Raw genomic sequence first — 27,462 nt, 5'->3', positions numbered from 1 at the left:
AAATCATCTCAAACCTACATTAAAATATCCTCTGGAAGCTCATAACTCTGCAGGGGGCAGAAAATGGCATATTTTCTTAAGAACATTTACCCGCTAAAATGAAATAAAAAATTTAATTAATTCAAAAATACGTGAATTTGAACAATTTAAATAAAATAGTTTTATTATGCATGCCGAAATCAATTTTTCTGCAAACAATAAAATATTAATAAGATAATGATTCAATTATTAAAAATTAATAGAGAAAAAAGAAATCATTTGGTATCATTATTTTTCGTACCATTATTTATTATTTTTGGTACAATTCATTAATAAAATTTAGAAAATTCAGGGAATGTATGATTTTGAACTTGAAAAAAGGTTAACGGACTTTTTAATGTCAATTTTTAAAAAATAGTAATAATGATAACAATATAGTGTAAATGAAAAAAAAGCAATTAATTTTCTTGAGAACATTTAACCGCTAAAATGAAATAAAGAGTTTAATTAATTCAAAAATACGTAAATTTGAACAAGATAAATATATTTTATGTAAAATAGTTTTATTACGCATGCCGAAATCAATTTTTTTGTAAACCATGAAATATTAATAAAATAATAATTCAAATTTATTTTGATTATTAAAAATTAATAGAGAAAAAAGAAATTATTTGGTACCATTATTTTTCGTACAATTATTTATAATTTTTGGTACCATTCATTAATAAAATTTAGAAAATTCAGGGAATATATGCTTTTGAACTTGAAAAAAGGTTAATAAAAGAAAAAAGAAATTATTTGGTACCATTATTTTTCGCACCATTGTTTATTATTTTTGGTACCATCCATTAATAAAATTTAGAAAATTCGGGGAATATTTATTATTACCATTATTTATTATTTTTGGAGACATCCATTTAATAAATTTAGAAAATTCAGGGAATATATGCTTTTGAACTTGAAAAAAGGGGTTAACAGACTTCCTAATGTCAATTTTTAAAAAGTAGTAATAATGATAACAATATAGTGTAAGTAAAAAAAGGAATTATTCAAGGAATAAAAATACAACAAACGAAAACACTACGCAAACATTAAAATACGTTATTCGATAATGATAAAAAAAAAAAAGTACTTAAGGTCGAATGTTGGAATCCTTATCACAAAAAAAATACAAATAAATAAAATAATTAAAAAAGAAAAAGAAAAGTATCCCCAGGGAAAATAAGTAACTCTCGTTTTTAGCCGGGTGTTTCTACATCCGTCTGAACGACTGGGGGAGAAAGAGAGATTCAAAAAGACTAGTTTATTTATTTTTTATTTTTTTCGGAGCACCGTTGAGAAAACTTTCTTTTGACCAATCAGAGCGTAGGAGCTAGGTTATCTACCTGTTTGAAATGAAACGTCGACTTGAACAACATGAGAAACAGGTGCCGATGCTCTGTATTGTTGATTCACCCGCTCGACTAAAACAAAAATGACTTCTACTGACAGCTAAACGTCAGTTCTAAAACTGAGGACGTTTTCAAATATGAGTAGTGTCCATCACCAATCGACCCTGGACGCTCTCCCCAAAGCATTTGTGACCGCCATGAGGACCCTCTTCGATGTTATGGACGACAAGAGGACGGGTTACGTGAGACTGTCGGACATCGAAAAACGCTGGCAGGGGGAGATCGGCACTAGGAATGGATTGCCCAGCGGCGTCATAGAAAGTTTGCGAAAAGTGACGCCGGCCAACGGTCTGTTAACTTTCGAACGTTTCTGTGCGGGTTTGAGAATTTGCTTACTACGGCACGATTCGAAGCATTTTGAAAACCAGACAATTAAAAAAAATCTCGTTTCCCGACCTTCTTCAGTGCCTCTCCCGGAGAGGGGTCACGGCGGGATTTCCTTACGGAAACCGGGGACACCACTGGGAAAATTAACTCACTCTTCATCCTCATCGGAACGTCTGCCGATAAGCGGTATTTTGTCACCGCCGTTACGCTTGAGTCGTCACAACACCGCCACGGTGCGTCCAAACAATGTAGCATCGTTCGTGCAACAGCGAGCTATTAGTATGCCTCAATTACAGCAAACTACCATTAAATCACATCAGCTAGCGGCTAATCGGAATGCGGCACCATCTCCATCGAATTGGGTTAAAAAAGATGGTATTATGAGGAGAACTTTACAATCTTGTGAACCCATGGATAGAAATAAAGTATCATTGGCACTTGAAAAGTGGAGAATGATGAAATCTTATCCAAATAAACAGGAAAATCAGGAGAATATGCATCCTCTGAGAAAACTCCAGCTCAGGAACTCTTCGTCTTATCCTAATCTACCGAATGATCCCGTATCCAGCAGTGATGGTAAATCTTGAATATTTTATTAATTCTAAATATTTATGTATATTAAAAAATGTCATAAAATGGAATATAATTATTTAGTTGAAAAAATTTAAAGAAATAAGTTTACCTGAATATAAAGAAAATTGTGTTTTTTTTTGGGGGGGGGGATATTTTATTCATTAAATGTTTTTTTATTATACTGCATAATTACTTAGTTGAAAGAATTTATGAAAATAATTTTGCCTTTATATGAAGAAAATTATGGTAATTTTTCTGCACATTTCAATAATTAAAAAAATTCTTATTATAATACATAATTATTTTTTTAAAGGAATGTATGGAAAAATTAGGATGCCGTCATATAAAGAAAATTATGGTAATTTTTCCGATTTTTTAATTAACTAATAAGTTTTTTATTATAACACAGATTTATTTTGTTGAAAGGTTTATGGGAATAATTGCATCTTCAAATTAGGAACATTATGGACATTTTATTCATTATCTTATTCATTTCAAAATTTCTTATTATAATACAAAATTCTTTAGTTAAAAGAATTTGTGAAAAGTATTTTACCTTCATAAGAAAAAAAATTTTGTTATTTTATCTGAATATTTTAATTCATATTTCATTACTTTTGATGTTGGTAGAAAAATGTTTTATAATAGTATAAAATTATTTAGTTAAAAACATTTATGGAAATATTTTACTTTTATAGAAAGAAAACTATTGTGATTTATCTTGAATATTTTAATAATTTCAATTTTTGACGCTGGTAGAAAGATTTTTACTATAATAAATAATTATTCACTTAAAAGAATTTTTGGAAATATTTTACATTTAAATGAAGAAAAAATCTGCTTATAGTAAATAATTATTCGGTTTGACGAATTTCAGGAAATAGTTTTACTTTCATAAATCAGTAAATTTTTTCATTGACACCATTTTTCAGGCATGAATGAAAAAAAATATTATAATAAATAATTATTTATTTAATATAGAAATAAATTTACATTTATATAAAGAAAACTATTATTATTCGTTCTGAATATTTTATTTATTCCAAATTTTTACACATTCCAACTTACAATAGAACATTAAGTTATTGAAAGAATTTATGGAACTAATTTTAAATCTTGACGAAAACTATTTAGCACATTTCAATTAACTGTAGAGCATTATTACGTTGCTGAAAGAATTTATAGAAATAATTTTACTTTCATAAATAAAAATTATTGTATGAGCAATGAAATATAACTATAAACAAAATTTTATTATTTAAACTAAATTCTATTTTTTAAAAAAAATTTCAGAATCATATTTAATTTACAGTAGGTTACCATATGTAATCCCATAAGTAATGATAAATCCTAAATATTTTATTGATACCAACTTTTTGCGCAATCCAACTTATTGTAGTACGTAATTATTTGAAAAAAATTTAGGTTTAAATAATTTTAACTTATTATGAAGAAATAAATATATTTTATTTTTTTAATTTAAAATAAATTTACATTTTCGATAGATTTTTTTGGATAAATTGAAATAATGTTTCTCATATTTCACTCTTTTTTACTCATTATTTTTTATTACTTTTTTAATAGCATAATTCGAAGCTAGATATAAAAAAAATATATTAATTCCTGTTGTGTAAATGTAAACAAAAATACCGCTGTTTTAATCTTTAATCCCTACCCTTTTATTTTTAGAGATAACATTGTTTTCACAATAAATTAAATTCTCTTAAGTAAACAAACTTACTTTTATTTTTCATTTTCATCTTTTCTATATTAAATTATTTTTATTGGGAAAATATAATTTCTATAATACATTAAGGAAAGTTATTTTTCATATTTTTAAACTTAAATATTGCCTTCTATTTTTTAATTTTTTTAATTAAGAAATGTATTTGCGTTCTTAGATTAGAGTACTGTAGTAAAGTAAATTAAGATATGCGTTTACTTTACTTTTGAGCGTGATTTTTTCATGTTTTGTATTTATTTTTCAACATTAGAATATATAATCTCAATTTAATTTATAATAATCAGTTCATTAGCTGAATTAATTTAACCCTAATTTGTATTCTATTTGCAATTTATGTAGTTACAATTCAATTGCTTTAATTATTAAATTTGTATCAATACAGAAGACAAAATCAAAAGAAATTTGGTACTTAAAAATAACATATTAACCAATAAATCAGAATACTAAAAAAGATACTAAAATGTAACAATATCTTATGGTATTTTTCAGTCATTAAAATTTTTTTTCATAATTTAGTTAAAATTGGGATGATTTGACTTTTTAAGCCAAAGCCATATCGAAAAATTTATGATCTGTTCATTATTTGATGCAAATAAATTTATATAGATTATATTAATTGTGTACTAGTTGATTTTATTTAAGCGATTTAAATAATTTCGAATTTAAAACTGACTTTTATTACGTATAATATACGTATCTAAATTCTACCTAATAAGAATTATTTTCATTGAACAGTTTTGAGTTAAATAAAAGATTTTGCTTAATGAGATCAGTAATGATCAAAAGTTTGAAAAAGAAATTATTATACGTTACATGATTAATTTTATAATTATTTCATCCATGTTAGATTTCAGAATGCTAAATCAGAATACTTAAAAAGATACTAAACTGTAACAATATCTTATTGTATTTTTCAATCATTTAAAAAAAAATTTCATAATTTAGTTAAAATAGGGATGAATTTTTAAGCCAAAGCCATATTAAAAAAGCCGTTCATTATTTGATGCAAATAAATTTATACAGATAATATTAATTGAGTACTATTTAATTTTATATGAACAATTCAAATAATTTCAAATATAAAATTGACTTTTATTACGTATGAAATACGTATCTGAGTTCTACCTAATATGAATTATTTTCACTGAACAGTTTTGAGCCAAATGAAATATTTTGTTTAATGAGATCAGAAATGATCAAACGTTTGAGAAAGGGTATTATTTTACGTTACCTGCTTAATTTTATAAATATTTCCCTCCTTGTTAGAGCTCAGAAAACTGAATCCGAATACTTAAAAAGATACCAAATTGTAACCAGGGGTCTGTTTAGAAGAAATTTAGTACCGTTAACGGACCGTTCACAAAATAATTTATCTTTTAATCGGACCCTTCACAAATTTGTTTATCTTCAATATTGTTTTGTTAATCGAATAAACCCTCCTTCTGGGGGGGGGGGGCGGTTCGAGACAAACAAAATTTCCCTAGGTTTAAATTCCAAATGTAGTATTCTAAGAAAATATTTCTACTTTTACAAACATCGGTGCGCATTCTTATTAATATTAAATCATAATTTTTTTTGTAAATACTAATGAAGCAAGACTAACATTCATTCTTTTGTAAATACTAATGAAGCAAATAATAATTGATCAATTTATATTTATTCATAAAATTAATTAATAGAATATTACGTAAATAAAAATTAATTTCTGGCTATTTTTTAAATAAAATATTATAAATTTAAGAATTATTTAATTTTACTTAATGCGTAACACATTAAAAGTGATACATTACTAAGTTGTGTTATTTAAAATATGTCAATTGAATTTATTAAAAATGTGAGTGATTTTATTTATTGTTCGTCCGAAATGAATATTCTGTGTTGAGCATTATAGGCTAAATACGAAATATATGTATGTTGCATCTCTAATTTAGTAGCAGCAATTGTTGAGCAGAATCTTGTATCTATTTACAATTTAAAAACTTCTTCAAAAGGTTTTTAGAAATTTTTGCAATAACCCTATTTGCTCAAATTCACAATAGCAGGACCCTGGTTGAAAGAATGTGACTTAACGCTTATTTTATATTCACAAATTATGAATCATTTTTTCACAATTTTACAAAAACAGGATCTTTCACAAAATGTTTGGACAGACCCCTGGTAACAATATCTTATTGTATTGTTCAGTCATTAACAAATCTTTTTCATAATTCAGTTAAAATTGGGATGACTTTTTACGCCAATGCCGTATTAAAAAAATTTATGATCTGTTCATTATTTGATGCAAATAAATTTATACAGATATTAATTGAGAACTAGTCAATTTTATTTAAACAATTCAAATAATTTCGAATATTAAAATGACTTTTCTTACGTATGAAATACGTATTTGAGTTCTACCTAATATGAATTATTTTCACTGAACAGCTTTGTGTCAAATAAAATATTTTGTTTAATGAGATCAGTAATGATCAAAAGTTTGAAAGAAAAAGGAATTATTTTAAGTCACCTGCTATAAATATTTTCCCCATGCTCGAGTTATAGAACTTTTAACTTTGTGTGTGTCAGTTTTCTGATATTTTTCCTTTTTTAATCTAAGTAACATTCATTCTAATCATGTTCTAATCATTCATTAGAATAAATCCACTTAAAAGCAACTAATTTATAAAATACGTGTACTGGCTATAAATGCAAAAGTAAAGAATAAACATTTTTTTATGACAAATATTAGACGTCAAAATTTTATGTTTAGTATATGTATGTACCATCTCACTGCCTTAGTATAAGACTGATATTTTTCTTTATCATTAATTGTTATTTTTTAAGCTAAAACGTTTAGTTCAATAATTTTTAGTGTGCATTACTAATTTATAGTTCTCTGTGGGTTTTCTATAAGTGAGATAATCATTAAATTTATGATTACATAAATTTAAGTTTAAATATGTATAAATTATGATTCCTTGAGTATCATAAAGAAGATTTAATATTAATAACTCTGAAAACTTCTTCAATGCTTGTTATTTTTACTTGCAACAGTGTAGACAAAAATCTGATTCAAATAAAACAAATTAATTAAATGCAATAAAAATCGTATCTTTATTAATGAAATCTGATAAGATTTTTATTAAAATACTAATAAATAGAAAACAAACGAATTTTAATAAAATTTTTTATAAAACTGAAGAAAAATCCAATTTTAATGAGAAAAATTCCGATAAGAATTTAAAAAATTTATTTCATTTTTAAAAAAATCTAATTTAGCTAAATAAATTAAATTTAAGCAAAAAAATTTATTCATTTTAATAAAAAAATAAAAAAAATTTCCTTCTAAAAAAATTATATTTTCAGCGCTTGATTTTTAAAGACCACTAACAATTTTATACTCTCAATTGAGGTCAATATGCGTCGATTTAAATATGATTTTCTTTTAAAAACTGATTTAATTAAAAAATTTATTTTAAATAAAAAAAATTCGAATTTCAATAAAAGAACTGAATTTTTTCTTTTTCAAAGCAATTGTTATTTTTTTAACACTTAGACTTTAAGACTGAATAGGAAAAAATTTATACTTACAGTTAAACATAATGTGTGGCTAGCTAAATCAGATTTTATTTTTAAAAAAATCGGATTTAGTTTAAAAAAAAAAAAAAAACGATTTAATTAAAGAATCTAATTTTAATAAAAAAATTCGATTTTTCTTTTTCTTAAAAAAAAAGAGTTGTTATTTTTTAACACTTAAATTTATAGACTTCATAGAAAAAAAATTGATGTTCTCTACTTAAGTTAACATTTTCAGTTAAAATATTATAGTTAAGTTCCAGTATTTAACATTAACATATTTAACGTTTTCAGTTGATAGTGGTGTGGGGATGAGGCCTCCAGAAAGAGTACCTCCAGCTAAAAAAGCAATTAGAAGAAGAGAACCCAGAAGACACACTGTTTCAAATGGTATTGACTACAATATGGTATGCAATTATGACATTGAATTATAAGTTTACTTTGAATATCATTACTTTGTTTACTTAAACTAAATCAGTTTTGTAAATTCAGCATAAAGTTAAAAACATTATTTAATATCTTTAAGATAATTCGCAGATTGAAAGTCATTTTGCAGAAGCTTCACATTTTTCGTTTTAAGGGTGACTAAAATGCAATTATGCATGCATTTTAAGCCCACTTGAAAAACGCGGTTATCTTTTTATTTTATTAAACGCGGTTAGCGTTTTCTTCCTTTTAGAATTTTTTTTCTTTTCTAAGTTGGTCGAAGATATGATAAGTTAGTTGGTTTCGACTGCTCGTAACAATCAAAAAAAGTTATTGAAACCTGTGTTGTTATCCAGCACAGAGATCCAGTCGACATTTGAGCTCCCTAGTTCAGGGCGCGTAATTTTCACTCGCCACCTCGGCCATCAAATATTTAAGACTGACAAATTAGCTATCGTGCTTCAGGAAAGCAACGCGAAGAAATCTTTTGTAATCAAAGCAACGACATGTTTCTTCTATTTAAAGCAAAATTATTGGGAGTGCAAATTAGTTCTGTTCGTTTTCAAAAGATGGCTCTAGCCGTTATGAATATTTCATAGTGTCAGCTGGTTTCGGTGGTTTCAGAGAGGTTAGACATCTATCAAAATAATATTCAGTTTATATCGCTTTGAGTTTCATACAAAAATCCTGTTTTTTACTTTGTTGAATATGTCAAATTTTGTGGTAACTAAGCAGCATTTGTGGAAGGTTTTACGTTTCTGCTTTAATTGGAAGAAAAGTGCAACTGAAGCGCATCGAATGCTTGTAGAAGCTTATGGTGACGATGCTTCTACTGATAAATCATGTAGGGAACGGTTTCGAAGTTTCAAGAATGGTGAGTTATGTTGTATACTATGAGCTGCTACAACCTGACGATTGATTCCATCACGGGCGATTAGTATAGGCTACAATTGATTCGTTTGAGCCGTGCATTACGAGAAAAACGGCCGGAATACGAGCAAAGACTTGACAAAGTTATTCTTCTGCATGATAACGGTCGGCCTCAGTCGTAAAAAATTATTTGGAAACTCTCAAGGGGTATATTTTACCGAACCCACCGTATTCACCGGACATTGCTCCTTCTGATTGTTGGCTGTTCCGACGGATACAGCACGATTTGGCAGGTCACCGGTTCACTTCTTTCGCAGAAATCGAAAATTGGATCCTAACTTAGACGAGACATTTTTTGGAGATGGAATTCGAAAATTGCCTGAGAGGTGGGAAAAAGTAGTAGCCAGCGATTAGATTAATCTGTTCATTTATTTTATTCTGAAATAAATGCATTTTTGAACACAAAAAAATTGACCGAATTAATTTGTAATACCAATATAAGTCACCTTTTATTCTACAAAACAATTGCTTTTGGAAGCATTTAAACATCCGATAGCCTCATTTTGATAAAATATAATTTTTGCCGTAAATGTGTTTTGATTTTTAAATTTCTACTTTCTTTTGTTGTTTCGGTAACTAAAAAGTTTTTTTACGACATCTGTTAACTTTTTTATAAAAATTTTATATCAAAAATTTTAACTTATTTATGAAGTAATTGCGAGCTAAAATTTTAGTGGGACTAATATGTTTAGAACTGAAATTTCTTGCCTTGCACTAACTACTTGGACAGTGGTCAAAATTTCGATCGATGATAATTTATTTTTAGTGACAAATTCCACTTAACGTGGTCAGAAAATGATTAAAACTTGCGTTGCCATCAAGCACAGAGCTTCAGTTTAAATTTGACAACTCTAGCTCCTTAGAAAATGATCGAAATTTTGATTAGTGATAAATTTTATTTGACGATAAATTTTGCTTATAGCTGTCAAGAAACAATTAGCACTTGAAATGCCACCAGACAAAAATCTCTAGCTTGAATTTGAACATTCTGACTATTTAGAAATAAATTGAAATTTCGATCGACGATAATTAATTAATTTTTAGTGACAAATTCCTCTTAAATCTGCCACGAGACGAATAAAACTCGCGTTGTTATTAAGCTCAGAGCTTCAGTTTAAGTTAGATTATTCTAGCTCCTTAGGAAGTGATCGGAATTTTAATTAGTGATACAATTTATTTTACGATAAATTTTGCTTTTTTCACAGTCAGGAGACAAATGGCACTTGAAGTACCATCAGACAAAAATCACTAGTTTGAATTTGAACATTCTGACTATTTAGAAGTAAATCGAAATAATATCGAAAGACGATAATTTTTTAAGTGACAAATTCCACTAGTAGCGGCCAGAAAACGATTGAAACTTGCGTTGTCTTCACAGAGATCCAGTTTAAAAGTGATTGATTTGACAAATGTTATTTGACGATAGTTTTCGCTTATAGCGGTCGATTGAAAATAAGACGGTCCCGCAGTGGACTGATCGTTAAGACACGGTTCCCAGCAGATCACCGAAGTCAAGCATCAGTGGCTGCGGTCAGTGTGCGGATGGGTGACCACTTGGATCAGCCTGCGTAGACACCAAGGTGTGCGGTATTGGTCCTCGTTAAACTGTTCTACCGTAAAGTGGTCGACTTCGCGTGCAGGTCGTCGGGCTACCGAAGCGGGGGTGCCATCTCCTCCGCAGAGGATCGAAATTGTGATGGCATGTCTTCGGATCATCCTCAGGGATGTTTCCCAGACCGTCGCCAATAGCCCATTGTGCAGCTCTAGTGCGACGTAAATTAACTACAACTACAACAACAAAAATAAGACGATTGAAAATAAATATTTCAATTGACGATAAATTATAATAAAAAAATTAATTTCGCTTTTAGAAGCCAGGAAAGGATTGAAAGTTGGGTTGTCATCAGACACAGGTCTCCAATTTAAATTTGAGAACTCTGGCTGTATAGCTACTTAGAAGATGGTCGAAATTTCGATTAGTATTAAAATTTATTTCACGATAAATCTTGCTGTAGCGTTTAGAAAACGATTAAAACTTGTAAGTTCATAGGTCACAAGCCTCCAAGTTTAAGTAAACAGCTTTGGCTCTTTAAAAAATGATCGAAATTTAGATGTCAATTTTACGATATTTAACAATAAAAAGCCTATAAATTCTGATTAAATATACCTGAAAACAATGAAAACTTGCATTCTCTCTCAGGTACGCTCCGCTTTATACCGAGCAATCTTACTAGTCGGAAGGTGATCGAAATTTCGATAAGTGATGGAAATTTCGATTCAAGATTAAACAAACAATAACAACAAAAATTTGAAAACAATAAAAATGAACTTTGAAAAAAATAAAAATTTGTTTTCCCTGTCTGGCACAGACCTCCGCTTTATACTGAGCACTCTTACTAGTCGGAAGATGATCGAAATTTCGATTGCCTCAGAATCGAAATTTCGATTCAAGATTCTACAAACAATGACAACAAAAACTTTAAAACAATAAAAGCTTGCTTTCCCTGTCAGGCTGAGACCTCCGCTTTATACTAAGCACTCTTACTTGTCGGAAGGTGATCGAAATTTTGATTGCCTTCGAATCGAAATTTCGATTCAATATTCTATTTTGACACACACGAAAGGGAATTAGGCGAAGAGTGATAACAATAAAAAATAGCTCTTTTTACTTATCTCGTTAAAATTCTCAACATCGATACATTTTAGTTCTTCTTTTAAATTAACACGTTTCACTTTAAAATATTTTTATATTAATAATAGAATTTCATTTTCAGATTAAAAGGTTAAAACTATTGGAGCAAGAGAAAGACTTCCTTCTACAAGGTCTAGATGTTGTGGAAAGAGCCCGTAACTGGTATTCACAACAGATTTCAAATGTTAATGAAAAGTTGGAACGTGTTAGCAAATGGGATATACCCCACTCAGTAAATAAGCAATTTATTATTTATAATAAATGATATAGATTGATGAAAAATCTAAATCAGTTATAAGTGAATTAATGATATAGATTAATTTATTTATAAGTAAATTAATGATATACAAGTAGATTGATGAAAAAGTTTCGTACACATTGAATTCAGGCAAAAATTTGTGAGCCTATCTATAAATTTTTTTTTAAATTTTTTATTTTAATTTGATAAATTATTATTAAAATATTATATAATTATAATATATTATTATTATAGATTATTATAATATATATTATCATAAAATATATTATCATAAAATATATTTTAATTACAATTTGATAATATGATAAATTTGTTTCAGAAAGTTCTCCATTTATTCATTTTTTATTAATTGTTTTTTGAATTTATTTAGGCTACTCTAGATAAAGGTTTACATTATTAAGAAAAATCTCCTTTTATTATTAATTTTCGATAAAATATTTGAGTTTATCTAGGCTTCTCTAGATTAAGATCTATATTATTAAAAAAAATCTATTATTATTTTTTGGTGAAATAATTGAGTTTACTTTTCTTCTTCTAAATATAGCTCTATATTATTAAGAAAATCTCCTTTCATTTTTAATTTTTTATAAAATATTTGAGTTATCTTGGCTCCTCTAGATAAAGGTCTATGGTCTATATTAAAAAAAATTTATTTTATTAAATTTTGATAAAATATTCAAGTTTTTTTTTTTCTAGATGAAGGTCTATTATTAAGACAAATATTCTTTGTCATTAATTTTTCATAAAATATTTGAGTTTATTTTGGCATTTCTAGGTAAAGGTGTATATCATTAAAAAAGATCTTTTATTATTAATTTTTGATAAAATATTCTAATTTATTTAAGCTCCTCCAGATTAAAGTCTATATTGCTTAGAATGTTCTCCTTAGACCTTGTAGTGAACTACAGAAAAAACTTTTTCACTAATATAATATTTTAAATGCAAAGTAAAGTGTAGTTTTCGTCTTTTCCTAAAAACTTTTTATAGTATTTTAATAATTTTCTTTAATGTATATTTAAAAGAAAGCAAGTAAAAATCTTCTACATTTAAAATTCTATACACAATGATTTTCTCAGCATTTTAAAATAATTTATTTATTTTGTTTGTTTGTTTAGTATAAAATGCGATAATTAATACAATGCTTGTTAAATGTTATTTTGAATTATCAAACACACAAAATGGATAAAGGAAGAAAAAAAAAAAGACTATCAATCAACCAAAAGAATAATAATCATTTGCTCACCAATAATGTGAAAGTGATTCGAAAAAAATTCAAGATTCGCTAAAATAAAACGAAATTACTTACGAACATTTTCTCTGCTTTCTTTATCCTCTCTGCAGAGGATCAAAATTGCGATGGCATGTCTTCGGATCGTCCTCAGGGATGTTTCCCAGACCGTTGCCCATAGTCCATTGATCAGCTCGAGTGCGACCTACCTATCTTTATGAGAGAATTACCGTTTCAGGCATAAATAAATAATCAAATTGATTCTAGAAAAAGTTGATGTGAAATATTTTACTATATTTTAATTTGTTTATTTTTTCAGGAATATTCAATGGATGCTCAACAAGAGAGGTTGAACTTCCAAATGACTAGAATATCTGAAGTAAATCAACATTTAAATGCTCTTATGGAAACATCTGAAAAGGTAAAAATATCATTAGGTTTTTCATCATTATTTTTAGAGTCTCTTTAATACAATTTTTAGATTAACTTTCATTGTGATAACATTAAAATCAAATGTTATTAAGTTGACTTCTAAATAAAATTAAATATTTTGGGAGAACAACGAATGTTTAATTTTGCGTAATGTTAAATAGTTACATACAATGAACATAAAAAGTTAAAAACAAAATCAAACCTTAAGAAATAATTTTAAAAAAATGACACGGTTAGATATTACCCGATTAAAAACTTCATTCGATTCAAAAATATACAAAATAGGAAATAATAGTCATCATGTAAGCGCTCAAAAACAGACGCCAATTTTCAAGAATTGCCAGACGTGAATGACGTCTCGCATTCAAGCAACATCTCCTAGAAGAGAGAAGGCCTTATCACGAATTAATTAAGTAGTTCGCTGTGGTGGCGAAGGGCGTAGAGCGTTGGCCTTCTAATGAAGTGAACCAGATTCGAATCCCAGCGATGGCTTGTCGATACGAATTCCGCACCCGGTTCGCATCAACTACTGTGCTGACAGTACCTCAGTGTTAGACGGATCAGAGTCCCTTGCCATCAGGCAGAGTCCCCTTGCCGTCAGGCTAACCGTGGGAGATTTATCTCTCCGTGTAACGCAAATACGGGTTAGTTCCATTAAAAAGTCCCCAACCAAAGCAATTTTCTCCCAATCCAGGAGTTCCATTGTCGTCTATATTGTATTCGAAATTACAAGACTACGTAGTTGAACAATAGTAGTCGTAAACCCAAAATTGGGATGACTGCTCAACGGTGGTTATAAAAGAAAAGAAAATTAAGTAGTTCGACGTAACGAACATAAACTGTGCAATAGAGGAAAAATAAGAAAAATGTCACGACGTTCGGACTACTAAGCTACGCAGTGGGGGCAAATACAAAAGATGTCATTACGTTTGGACTTCTCTTTTCAAGGAAGAATTAATTCATGTCTGGTAAGTCTTGAAAATGGGCGCCTTTTTTGAGCGCTTAAAACATACTTACTGTTACTTCCTGTTTATTTATTTTTGAAGCGACTGCAGTTTTTAACCTGGTAGGTCAAACCTTAATTTTTGATATCTGTTTATAACTTATTACTCGAAAAATTAAAATAAAATATATCAATAATAACACTTCGCTTTTTTTTTCTTTAACTATTGAGGCAGCTGAAGAGAATTCTACTATCAAAAATATAATATTTTAGCTATACAGTACAGAACCCGTTATCCGGAAATCAGAAAACCAAAAAACCGGAACGAAATTCGATGAATTTTCCCACCATTTTTTAAAAAAAAAAATTTTTCCTCATAAGATTTTACGATTTTTGTTTCTTTTTTGAAAGATGTTTACCATACCATCATTTTAGAAATAATCATTACTGTATTACTTCATCGTTTTTTCTTCTTTTTAAGATTATTTCCTAATATTTTGTTTTTAGTTGGGTTTAACAATAAAAAAACGGCTCTTTGTAGCGATTCAGGAAACCGGAAAAATCAGTTATCCGGAATAGTGATGGTCCCGATCGTTCCGGATAATCGGTTCCCTACTGTATTTATAAAATATTAAGCAAAAATCTCTTTTTTGCAAGGGTTAAAGACACATAGATGTATGAATTTAATATTTAACAATAATTTTAACTTATTAGGTTCAAAAGCTCCCACTATGAGAACAATGACTCTTTTCATTTACAGACTTTCTCTTCATAGATTAATTTAAATGTAACTAATTATAAACTATGATAATTTTATATTTTTATCAGAAAGAAAAATGTTTAAAATGAAAATAAGCAGAATGAGAAAATTGTGGCTCCTTTTCCCCCTTTCACTTTTTTGAATGCAATCCTTAAAAATAATTTTTTTAGAAATAAGTCATCTTCAATACCTGACAAAAGTTTATTAAAAAAATTTATTACAAGTAGTTGATAACAACCTTCCTGTTTGTCGATGTGGAAGCTTTGGCGAGAGGTATAGAGAGCAAGCAATAAAAATAAAATGAATTAATTTTTTCGTAGAAAATCTTTCATTCTGCTTTACAAGTTAATTATTAAATGTGATAATTCTAAAAAAATAAAAATATTGTCATTTATCATAAGTGGTCAATGACATATTAACTTAATTATACTAATATTATCAATTATTTTATTAGATACTTTTGGAATTAATATTTTGTTTTTCTCTCATGCATAAGGCAAATAACTTTTTTATAAATTTAAAGTTATTCAAAGCATTGCTTTAAAAATGATTTCGCATAAACAAGTTGAAATTTATATTATGATATACTCATTTAAACAATTTTTTACAGGGATTTCCAATTCATATGAATTTAGCTGTACATCAGAGAAACATATATGGGCAGCAGAAAACAGCAACGCAAACCATACAAAGATTGAAAAGCCAAAATCATGCATTAACAGAAGTTAGTTGTTTTACTTATTACAGAATCTTGACTTATGTCACTACTGGAACTATTTTTCACGAAATAATAAAGTAAAATAAGTACATTAATTTATGTGCCTTAAAAAGTTAAAGGTTAACAAAAAATTCATCTAGAAAATTGCAGGTTAAAATATGTAGGGGGAACATAAAATGTAAAATCAACCACTCTTTTTTTTACCATTTTAATTGAACATTTTCAAAAAAATATTCGTTGCTTTAATTTTTAAAAAAATTTTATATTTTGGAACTATTTCTTTAAGTTCTTAAAAATAATATTTTAGAATAAAGTAAATACATATTATAAAAAAAATAAATAACAATTCACGAGAAAAAATATTTATTTTCTCACTCATTCTTCTCTTTTAAAAAGTATTTGTTTTTTTAAAAAATTTGCTACTTGTCTAAATAAACACAATACTAAACTTTATGATACTCATTTTTGAATAAAGTAAGAATGGAGATTTCATTTCCTTATACTAACACACACGTAGCTAATCTTTGCATTACTCATCCTTAAATAAAGTAGGAATGGAGATTTCTTTCCCTCTATTAACAAGTAACTCTGTAATATTCATCATTAAGGAAAGTAAGAATGATGATTTCTTTCCCTATACTGACCCGTAGCAAAACTTTGTAATACTCATCAGGGGTCTGTCCAGACATTTTGTGAAAGGTCCTGTTTTCGTAAAATTGTGAAAAAACTATTCATAATTTGTGAATATAAAATAAGCGTTAAGTTACATTTTTTCAACCAGGGTCCTGCTTTTGTGAATTTGTGCAAATAGGGTCCTGTTACTGCAAAAATTGCTGAAAACCTTTTCAAGAAGTTTTTAAATTGTAAATAGATACAAAATTCTGCTCAACAATTGCTGCTACTAAATTAGAGATGCGACACACAAATATTTGGTAACTAGCCAATGCTGCTCAACACAGAATATTCATTTCGGACGAATAATGGAAACAAAATCACTCACATTTTTAATAATTTCAATTGACATGTGTTAAATAACACAACTTAGTAATGTATTACGCATTAAGTAAACTGAAGCAATTCACAAATTTATAATATTTTATTTAAAAAATTGTCAGAAATCAATTTTTATTTGCTAAAAAAAAAACAACTAAACTCAGTGGCGTTCAATTAATTTTATAAATAAATATAAATGGATTAATTATTTATTTACAAAAAAAAATTATGATTTAATATTAATAGGAATGCTCGCACGATGTTTGTAATAGTAGAAATATTTTCTTAGAATACTACATTTGTAATTTTAACTTAGGGAAACTTAGTTTGTCTGGAACCATCTTTCTCCCCCCCCCCTCTCCCTTGGGAAGGGTTTATTCAATTAACAAAACACTAATGAAGATAAACAAATTTGTGAAGGGTCCGTTTTTATGAAAAGATATTTTGTGAAGAGTCTGTTAACGGATCCAAAATTCTTTTAAACAGACCCCTACTCATCCTCGAATAAAGTAAGAATGGAAATTTCTTTCCCTATAATAAAAAGTAACTAAACTTTGTAATAATTATCCTTGAATACAGTATGAATGGAAGCTACTTTACCTACACAAAAATTAATGTAAAACATGTTTTTTTAAAGTATTTTTAAAAGTAATAATGTTAAATTGCAACCTTAATATATTCTTTATTTCTAGGAAATAGGTAAAAAGAGTGAACTGATAACACAGCTAGAAACGGAAAAATCATCTTTGATTAGAGAATTATTTCACGCCAGAACATATCCTCAAAAAGAAACAAATGATACAACACTATGGTAGAAACAAGAATAGAATTTGTATATATGTAAATATTGATATAAAATATATTACAATAAAGTTCTTATTTTATAGTTGTTAAATGTATGTATTGCAATTATTAATAATACTCTAAATCAAAGTGAAAAGTAGTTTATTCAGTATATATATATATATATTGCTTAATATCAAAACTTAATATCACTTTATCAAAAATCACAACTTAAAAATATTTAACTTTGATATAACAATGACTTAGCATCATCACAATATTATAGCATAACAATATCCATAGTTACAAATTTAGGAATTTTACATGTATTTCTTCATTTGTAATGTAATTAGAATCATATCAGGAAATAATAAGAAAAGAATTATGAACTTAGTTTAACAATACAACTATGTATGTCACAAATGTTTTTTTTTTTTTTTTTTTAAATAACTAATGTGAGAAAAGTAAATTGTGAATATGATATCATATATAGTTAACTTTTATTTTAAAATCAAGCAGGAAAAATGTAGGAAACTAGATTAATAGCAAAATTAAATCGATTTAAATTATTAGAAAAGTGATTAGTTCACTATTACAAATAGTAAATGTATTTCAATATTGATATCTTATTCTTACACAGTAAATTTCAAAATTAAAATTGTTAGCAATTTTAAGAAATTAGAGGTCAAAATATTTAGGTACAATTTATAAATACTAATTTTAAATAAGAGGACTATTATGTCGCTTATATTTAGTTTTTAGCCTTTAAATTAATAAAAACAATTGTTATTTTTAATATCTATAACAAAAAATTGGAAGTGCACATTTTTTATTGACTTTTCTAATTTAATAAAAATATATAATTATATGGTAATTCTTAGAAGATTATGGTCATAACTTACTAAAGGTAGTGCTTACTTTGATTCAACAATACTGTGATGGAAAATTTAATTTGTACTTGAATAACAACACATTTCAATTTTTGAAGTAAATAAAAAAATAAAATTTTGTATTTTGAAAGAGAAAATTTTGCATAAACTATTATGATTTTGAATTTAATAATTAACACTAAAATGAGAACTGTCTTTAACGCCAACGAACAAAAAACAAAAAGGGACAAACGGCATCAAATACTATTTTGTTATAAGATTCTAATTTCTATTAGTAATTTTACAAGGACTGTGAACAGTTTCATTTCTCAAAACATTAATCATGAACATCAAACACATTTCAACAATATTTTTGAAGTATAAAATTCTTCACGATTTCTGATGCGACATCGGCATAATTTTAAGAAGCTTGTGCGTTAAAAAAATTGCAAACATGACTCAATTAGAATTTTTAAAAAATACTAAAATAACATACTGATGAGTTTGCATACAAACTTTGTACCTCATAACATATTCACAAGTCGGTTGCAGCTTTTATGACTATTGCACCTTATTATTCACCTTTAATTCTTCATATATGATAACAATAAAAGATATGAAAGAAATAGGGTAGGCTGCACACTGAGAAAACAAGCAAGGGAAGTATGGGAGACGGATTTCCATATGTTTGCACACAGGTTATAGTTATGAGCATATAGTCCACTTCAAATAAACCAAAAATCAATTTCAACACAACAAAACAACCTCAAAAAAATCCTCAATTTTCGTAAGGGATGACATCTTGACAATGCAACCATCTTAAGAGAAAATACTTAATAGCATAAGAAAACACACACAAACATAGCATACATGTTTTACATTACACACAGCTAGATAAGATTCTTTCCTGTCACACAGGAAATTTCTTAAAGAATAGCTTATTTACAAACAAAAAAACTAATGTGTTAAAAACAGTTTAAGAACATCATTAGTATAGCTTCTTAAAAGCTTAAAATTTGATTTAAAGCAGCAATTTCCAACCCATGGGGCACAACCCACAAGAGAGCTGTGGACAATGTAGTACTGGGCCGTAAACGATCCCAGATCTATGGAGTATGTGAACCCTGTACTATGTTTTCTTAAATTATTAGAAAAATAAAAATTGAAATAAAATGAATGTTGAAAGTGATTTAAAGCTAACACTACTTCAGTTTCAATCCAGGCTGACTTTATCGATGAGGACAAACAGTGTTAAAAGTTCAATATTAAGGTTTTTTTTTTTTTTTTAACTTTTACCATTTTTAGGTTTTTTTATAGTTCAGACAGCTAAATGTACTCAATATATATATATATATACAGAAGAGCGCTGATTATCCGAACGCAGTTCGGATAATGGAAAGTTGTTTAAAATCTAGTTTAAATGATTATTATTTATGCACCAACTTCCCTTCACACTTTTTCCAGGGTTAGGACTGGCAGTACTATCTAAAATAGCTCTGGCGCGTTTTAAAGTTTTTTTTTTCTTTCAATTTTTAAGTAATTTTCAATTTTATTTTTTTCTTCCTTTTTTTTATTTTGATTTTTTTTAAATCAAATTTCAGCTTTTTATAATTTTTTGTCAATTACTGATTTTACCACATTTTTCGTTATTTTCCATTGCAAAAGAAATTCAGCAAAAACTTTTGGTTCAAAGATTCTCTTTTTTGAGCAGCCATATCCCTTATTCTTTTTAAATAAATCAACTGAACTCTATCAACATCATTTTGACGTTCTAGCCAATTCATTGCAGTATCTAATGAATTGCATGCTTCTATATCAGAAGGTCCACTATCTTAAACTTGAACACCTACTTCTTCCTCTTTGTCTGTGGAGTTCCGATTCCGATTGGAAGATAATTTTCAGTTGAAGAGGGCTAAAAGGGTATGTAGGTAGTTTCATACACGTAAACAATACATGTATGAATGACTACTATAAGAAAACTGCTAAAGAAGATTGTAAATTAAATATGGTCTTCAGATGTAGTGGATATTATTTATTCTTCTAAATTTAGAAAAATTGTCGATAAGTTAAAAAGTATTCTAAACTTAAAAATATAAAAAATTTTTTTAAAAAAACGAATTCGGACATAGTTCGGATAATTGGACATTCGGATAATCGGCGCTCTACTGTATATATATATCACACTATTGCTATATTTTGCTTTGGCTACATTAATACAATATTAGAATGCGATTATATTTTTTTGCTTTTTTAATTTTTCCATGTTTTTGATATTTTCTCTATATTTTTAACTAATATATAAATATTTGTGATACACATATAATAAATTTCTATTTGTAATAACATTTTTGTACTTTTATATTTAGTTAGGCCTCAAAGTTTTTTTTTACAAAAATGGTGGTCTGCACAACTGAAAAGATTGAGAACTGCTGATTTATAGCAAGTAATATAGTGGTTAATACTAATAAAAAAATATTACAGAAGCAAAAAATTAAATAATACAACAATAAATCAAAATAATTAAGTAAAAGTAGTAAATAATTAAGTAAAAGTAAACATAAATAAATCTAAGACATAATTTACCGACAAAAAATATATTATCATATAAAAAACATTCAAAATAAATAAATATTTCTAATTTAATATTATCAAAATCTTTCACAATATAATAGTAAACGATCTTAACAGTTTTATCCATTAAAAATTATCTTATCAAGAAAATAATAGAAGAATCATTAATCAAAAAGCATAAACCTGCTGAGATCAAGGTAAGTTTTTATATTTATTATTTTAAAAACTGAATAAAGGTCATAATTTTAAAATGGTGTAAAAATTATAAATTTTTTAATGTGCGTACAAGCTTATTTTTAATCTTTTTTAACATTTTCAGGTATGTTAATAATTTTAAAAAATTTCTACCAGTTTCTTTTACTAAAAATTTCTTAGAATCATCCCATGTGTACTAATAAAAATTCCTTTTTATACGGTTCTGGTTCTTAAAGTTAATCTTGGATCATCCTTACTTTTATTGATGTGAATTGAGAATCAAGGACTTTCTAGATTGTCCATAGGGCAATGTAAAAAGCATCTTTAAACATACAATCAGTTATTTAAAGACCTTATTGGAATGGACAACAATTTTGAAGTAAATTAATGTATTGATTTGGAATTGTGTGCACAACAAGCCTATTTCCCATGTGTTTCAACGTCTGAATAGTGAACTACACCTTTTACTTCAAGCGGCAGATTTATTTTATTAACCAAATTTTTATGGGCTTCATTATTTTTATGTACTTATTTGAAGTTTTAGAGTACATCAATAGAGATTTTAAAATATATATACCTCAAAACATTTTAGACAATAAATGAAAATTTTTTAAGATAAACTCCAATTTTATCACCAAAAATTAAATAAAAATATAGCTTCAACTAAGAGAAAAATTTTTTTAATGAATGATGATAATATGAATTAAGATTTTCATACTAAAGATTATTAAGATTATCATTAAATTATTTAAATAAATATTAAGGCAGTGCTAAAAAAAAAATTTTTTTTAATTAAGTAGAGGAATGGAGTGGTATCTTTTTTCAACAAAATAAAGAAGAGTAGTTTTGTAATAAAAGTACTTATCTCGCAATATTATAAATTATAACAGTTATAAAAGTATGTGATATAAATGTTGAAAAATTAATAAAAAAGTAAATATTATTTTACACTGAATTTATGAATATTTATTATACATGACAGACATAATTAAATGTATCAAAAAAAGAAAAATTTGTTCTGGTAGGAAGTTAAGCAATGTGAAAAGAAAAAATTGGGAGGTTATTTTTAAAAAAAACCATTTTAGGATGATTTTATAGTAATCAACATTACAAACCAATAAAATTTGATTAATTTTTTTAACTAGATAATTTTCTAGAAATCACTACCATTTTTTTGAAGAATATCGAGTTAATCTTTTCATTTAGAACTATAATCATTAAAGTACCTAAAAAGTTTGCAAACAAAAATTTCTACTCTAAAAAAGGCTAAAACAGGCTGTACAGAATTTGACACTTCGTTTTAAGGATCTGGACTCATTCTATTATCCTGAGGATTTTCAATTATAACTTTTTTATTTCTTTGTGGTTTACATTAAAAAATAATTCATAATAATTCTATTCCTTCTGAAAAAAAAGTTTAGAGGCAAATTTAAAAGATATTGACAGTTGAATTAAAATTTCGTTTTAAAATTTGAGCAATGTACCTTATTGAACAATATATGAGTACTATCAGAAGGAAATATATTTATTTTTGAATTTAAAAATTTCTTTCAAAGAAAACCTATTTTTTTCCTTGAATTGAATAAAATATTATTTTAAAGTTGATACAAATAAATTATAAAGCAGTTGATAAAAATAAATTGTATATCATAAAACATTATGTAATTAATTAGATAGTTTATTTTTAGTACAACTTATAAAGGTTTAAATTGCAGCAAGGCATTGAAAAAAAAAATAATAATTTTAGAAAAATAACCTTGATTTAAATTTTTAGCATATTTTTGAGGTATTACTGTCACTTTGAAACATAAAAAATGTGAAATCTGTTTGGTGATTGAATATGAAGTAATATTTATTTATTGAATAAAAAAGTATTTATTTATTCATATATTAAAAAAATAAAACCACTTTATTTCACCACTTGCATATTTCCTGCCTTACTCACAATATTTCTAAAAAAGTATAATGAAATTCCTTGCCCATTCGCGTAAAAGTTCATCATGTTCTAATCTACAATGTAAATATGAAGAATAAATTGTTTAACATATCAAATATTTTCTGAAAATTTTAAAATATTCAAAGTATTATGACTCAGATGTAATTAATAACCATTTATAAAAGAATTAAAAAATTTGGCGATTTTTACAATAGGCAAATATTTATCACAAATCTTTAAAATGAAACTTTTTATCACAAAAGCATTATAATAAAGCTATATAGAGACATACAATTTGCAAAACAACAAAAATAATAATAATAATAAAAACACCCATAATAACTTTAAATTCAATTATTTGATTTTTATATATTCTAAAATGCAATCTTAGAAGTTATAGGGGTTAGCCTAAAATAATGTTAATTAATTAACACAGGCAATATTTCAGGATATGAAATACAGCAAGACCTAATTTTTGTCAAATTTAGAGTTTTGATTTACAAAATCTAAAACAAATAAAAAAGTTTAGTAAGGATATATTTAGTTGCATATTTAATGTATGAAATTCTGATTATTCATTAATCTCATTTTGATAAATTGATCTTATTTTTATGCATTAGGTCAAAAGTTACAAAAGGTGATTTGAGTTTTTATTTCTTTGGTCATTATTTATTGGCTTTTTTTTACTTTGATTTATTTTATTTACTGCGATTTATTTCATTTACTTAAATTTATTTCATTTACTTAAATTTATTTTCTTCGATTTATTTTATTTACTGTGATTTATTTTATTCACTTTTTTATCCAGACTGCGCATAATAATAAAAACGAGGCCCTTAAACTGATAATTCAGAAATACAATTTTATTTCCATTGATAAGATAGTCCACTACAAATGACGTAGCCTTACATTTTTATTTGAATTTATCACTTCCGACACACCATTTGATTTTTCATTAGTTGGATAAGATATTCCGTCACTGGGCAGGTCTGACTTTAGTAGTGGAAACACCCATGTCAAATACCACTTTATACCTAAACTTTCAACAATATTTTTTCTCCAACCCAGATCATAGAGATTAATTCCCTGATTTTTCTCAAAAGAAGTTTGATTTTGCAACATTTGTCTAGTATGGATTAAAAGCAATCCAAATACAAAAAGGAACCCAACAACAGATAACACTGACAAAAGTGTGTAAATGAATACTCTGAAACTTAAATACCCAAACACAAAAAATATAAATGGTAAAATATGTGCAGCTAAAGAAAATACAGAAAAACCTCCCAAGAAATCCCATATAAAATGCATGTTGAAAGAGGCAGCATATAGAGCACCGATAGCTAAGTAAAACAGGAATAATAAATAAAATCTGAAGTTTTTCAAACCAATGCAACACTTTGAAAATGCACAGTGATGATCCCTCTTCAAGGTACATACATTGCACTTGCTGCAATGAAAGGAACGAACTGGTGAATTTGCTTCACAGCCAGCACAGAAGAGCCAACCTGGTTTCAAGACAGCGGGAGAAATAATCTTTCTTGTCGTAGAATCAGTCCACATTATGAAGGCTAAGTTGCTGAGGATGTTGATGAATATAAATGTCCCGAGAGTAACGTGAAAAAATGTGGGTAATATACCTTCCTCCAAACTAGGAAGAACTATGAATACTTCGAAAATGAACATGGAAATCACACTTGTCAAGAGAAAGCTGAAGGAAAAAGTGTCAGAAAAAAGAAATGTGTATCTGGCGAGAAGACTTCTACTTTTTCCAAACATTTTGAAATCTGAAATGAAAATACATCAATCAGAAATTTAATGATTATAATTTAATGATATTACCTATTAAATCCAAATAAAGAAATGAATAACCTAATGCTACATACAGGATGTTAAAAGAGTCCCTCAAATATCTCGAGAATAGATGCATTTAATCTTTTTTAAAAGCTATCCATTGATCTTCCACACCAACCCCTTTGGGACAAATTTGAAATCTTAAATATGAACCGTTATTTTTTATAGCAGATTTGGATTCACCAGAAAAAAGTAACCTTATTTGACTTATAGGTTTATAATGATACCTCATAGATGGCTGTAACTGAGAAAAATTAAAAATGGTGCAAACTGTTTTTAATGCTGAATCTCTAAAATTATCAGAATAAGTACATAAAAATATACATTTCAAAATTTTTATAAAATTTTTTTAAAGAAAAATTCTGATTTTCTTTTTTTAAATTATTATTTTTTAAATCTGATGAGTTTTGAAAAACCACCACTTATAAAGCTTGTACCCTAGTTAATTTTTCTCAGTTACAGGTTCATTAAGATGCAAAAAGCATACTTTTAAAAGTTCATGCTCTTCTGGAAAAACCTAATCTGCAATAATAAAAAAAAAAATTGGTCCATATTTAAGAATTACAAGTTCCCTCCAACCTAATTCTATGGGGTAGGGGTGAAACATCAAGTTTGGTATAATTGGACAGGTTTTGGGAAATATTTTATGTCTCTATTTACACTTTTTTGATTTGTTATATATTTCTTGAGATATTTGACGGTTTCCAAACTTTTTTACACCATGTACATATATGTATATCTAAGCAATGTAAAATAAGCACAAATAAAGCCACACAAACAGGCACATTACAGTTTCAGTTCTATAATGAAGAACCCTTTTGTAACTCATTAGTAATTTTCATCATATCCATGCTTCCTTTTACTGTGTTTTATGATTTAAGAAGATTTTTCATTATAGAACCAAAATTATATCACAACTATTTATGCAATATTATTTTTGCTCTTCCATTTTGTTTACAAAAACAAAAAATCCACCTGGTTGTTTAATTATCAGCTGATAATTAATTAAACAACCATCAAAAATATCAATAAAAATTTGACAACCAACAATAAAATTTCAAATTGACTTAAAGTCATCTAAAATTTTGAAAAGAAATTAAAATATTGGTAGGAAGAGTTATAATTAATTTGCGGGAAATGAAATGTTTCACTAGACTAAGATCAACACATTAATAAAGTTGACAAAATACTTTTTTTGAATGTCGATTTAAACATATTAATAACAGAATAATGAAAATAATAGTTTTCCGAACATTTAAACTATTTTTTTCTAAATATTCCATTTTTCATGCAATTATTTTCCTTTTTTAAATTTAAAAAAGAATATTTAACTGCTACATAATTTGTTTAAAAACTTAAATACAAAATTTTGCTAAAAAACCAAGCATGCAAATAAAAACATCTATCAGAAACAAAATGTGAATAATGAAACTTTTAAAAGATATGAAATATACAAAACAGATTCTGAAATATAAGTAACAGGAATAAAATTGAAAACATATATAAGCCCAGTAAGAAATTTGGATATATTACACATGTGATTTATTGTTAGACCCAATTAAATACAAAGTTGTGAAAATAACGTAGCTTAAAAGATTTAAAATGCGGAATAGGGAATGCGATCATAATGAAAACATTTTTTTCTTGCTTAAAACAAACGAATTTTAACAAACAATTGAAATTTATTTGAGATATTTAAAAAAAGTCTAAGGGCTGCATTATTACATGTGATTAAATATCCAATTTAAAATATTGGATGTAAAAACTTTACAGCCTGCAAATATGCATTGAGCTTACATTATCTGATTACGCTTCTAAGTAAAGATGATAAATTTCAGGGAGTTAAATGCTGGGAGTTTTCTAACTTGAAGCTTCGGCTGAAACAAATTGTTTAATTTTCTATTCATAAAAAGGGCGTAGTTTTAATTCATCACTCGAGCTCTTCTATTTCTTCTCCAGTTATCAACTTTTTGTTTGTAAACAATGGTTTGCCTCAGCGAGTAAGAAGGGGGGTAGAGGAACGACTCAGCCTTGGGATTCCTCAAATAGCACCACGCCATCTTGGATCCATTTAGTCTGTCATTATTCCCTATAGGTGGCGCTAGAGAGTTATTCGGTGATGCTGTGTTTCGGTTTCGGCGGTTATATTTGAATAGTTTTCAATACGAGTATTTGTTGTTCATTAGTCTGCAATTTGGATATTTTAAATAATAACGCTTATTATAATTTGATGATCATTGAATAATG

The 27,462-nt window shown here is 27.1% G+C and overlaps 2 protein-coding genes across 2 annotated transcripts; one reads left to right on the top strand and one right to left on the bottom strand.

Annotated features, from left to right (window-relative positions):
• The first annotated feature begins 1,238 nt into the window (after positions 1 to 1,238).
• On the top strand, positions 1,239 to 17,905 carry LOC107456454 (suppressor APC domain-containing protein 2). Its single transcript, XM_043054447.3, has 6 exons — positions 1,239 to 2,333; positions 7,924 to 8,036; positions 11,760 to 11,909; positions 13,484 to 13,585; positions 15,910 to 16,023; positions 17,703 to 17,905. Exons 1-6 carry the CDS (start codon positions 1,508 to 1,510, stop codon positions 17,823 to 17,825), a joined length of 1,428 nt encoding a protein of 475 aa, XP_042910381.1. The 5' UTR covers positions 1,239 to 1,507; the 3' UTR covers positions 17,826 to 17,905.
• A 33-nt stretch (positions 17,906 to 17,938) lies between these two features.
• On the bottom strand, positions 17,939 to 27,215 carry LOC107456455 (putative palmitoyltransferase ZDHHC24). Its single transcript, XM_016074320.4, has 2 exons — positions 27,013 to 27,215; positions 17,939 to 25,148 (listed from the first exon to the last, which is right to left on the bottom strand). The coding sequence occupies exon 2, from the start codon at positions 25,138 to 25,140 to the stop codon at positions 24,253 to 24,255; it is 888 nt and encodes a 295-aa protein (XP_015929806.1). The 5' UTR covers positions 25,141 to 25,148; positions 27,013 to 27,215; the 3' UTR covers positions 17,939 to 24,252.
• Positions 27,216 to 27,462: the final 247 nt, after the last annotated feature.

The sequence above is a fragment of the Parasteatoda tepidariorum genome, chromosome 4, assembly GCF_982258835.1.
Source record: "Parasteatoda tepidariorum strain Cologne lab strain chromosome 4, Ptep-v5.0, whole genome shotgun sequence".
NCBI classification, from domain to species: domain Eukaryota; kingdom Metazoa; phylum Arthropoda; class Arachnida; order Araneae; family Theridiidae; genus Parasteatoda; species Parasteatoda tepidariorum.
The sequence above is the reverse complement of the archived record's forward strand: the minus strand, read 5'-3'. Positions and strand labels throughout refer to the sequence as shown.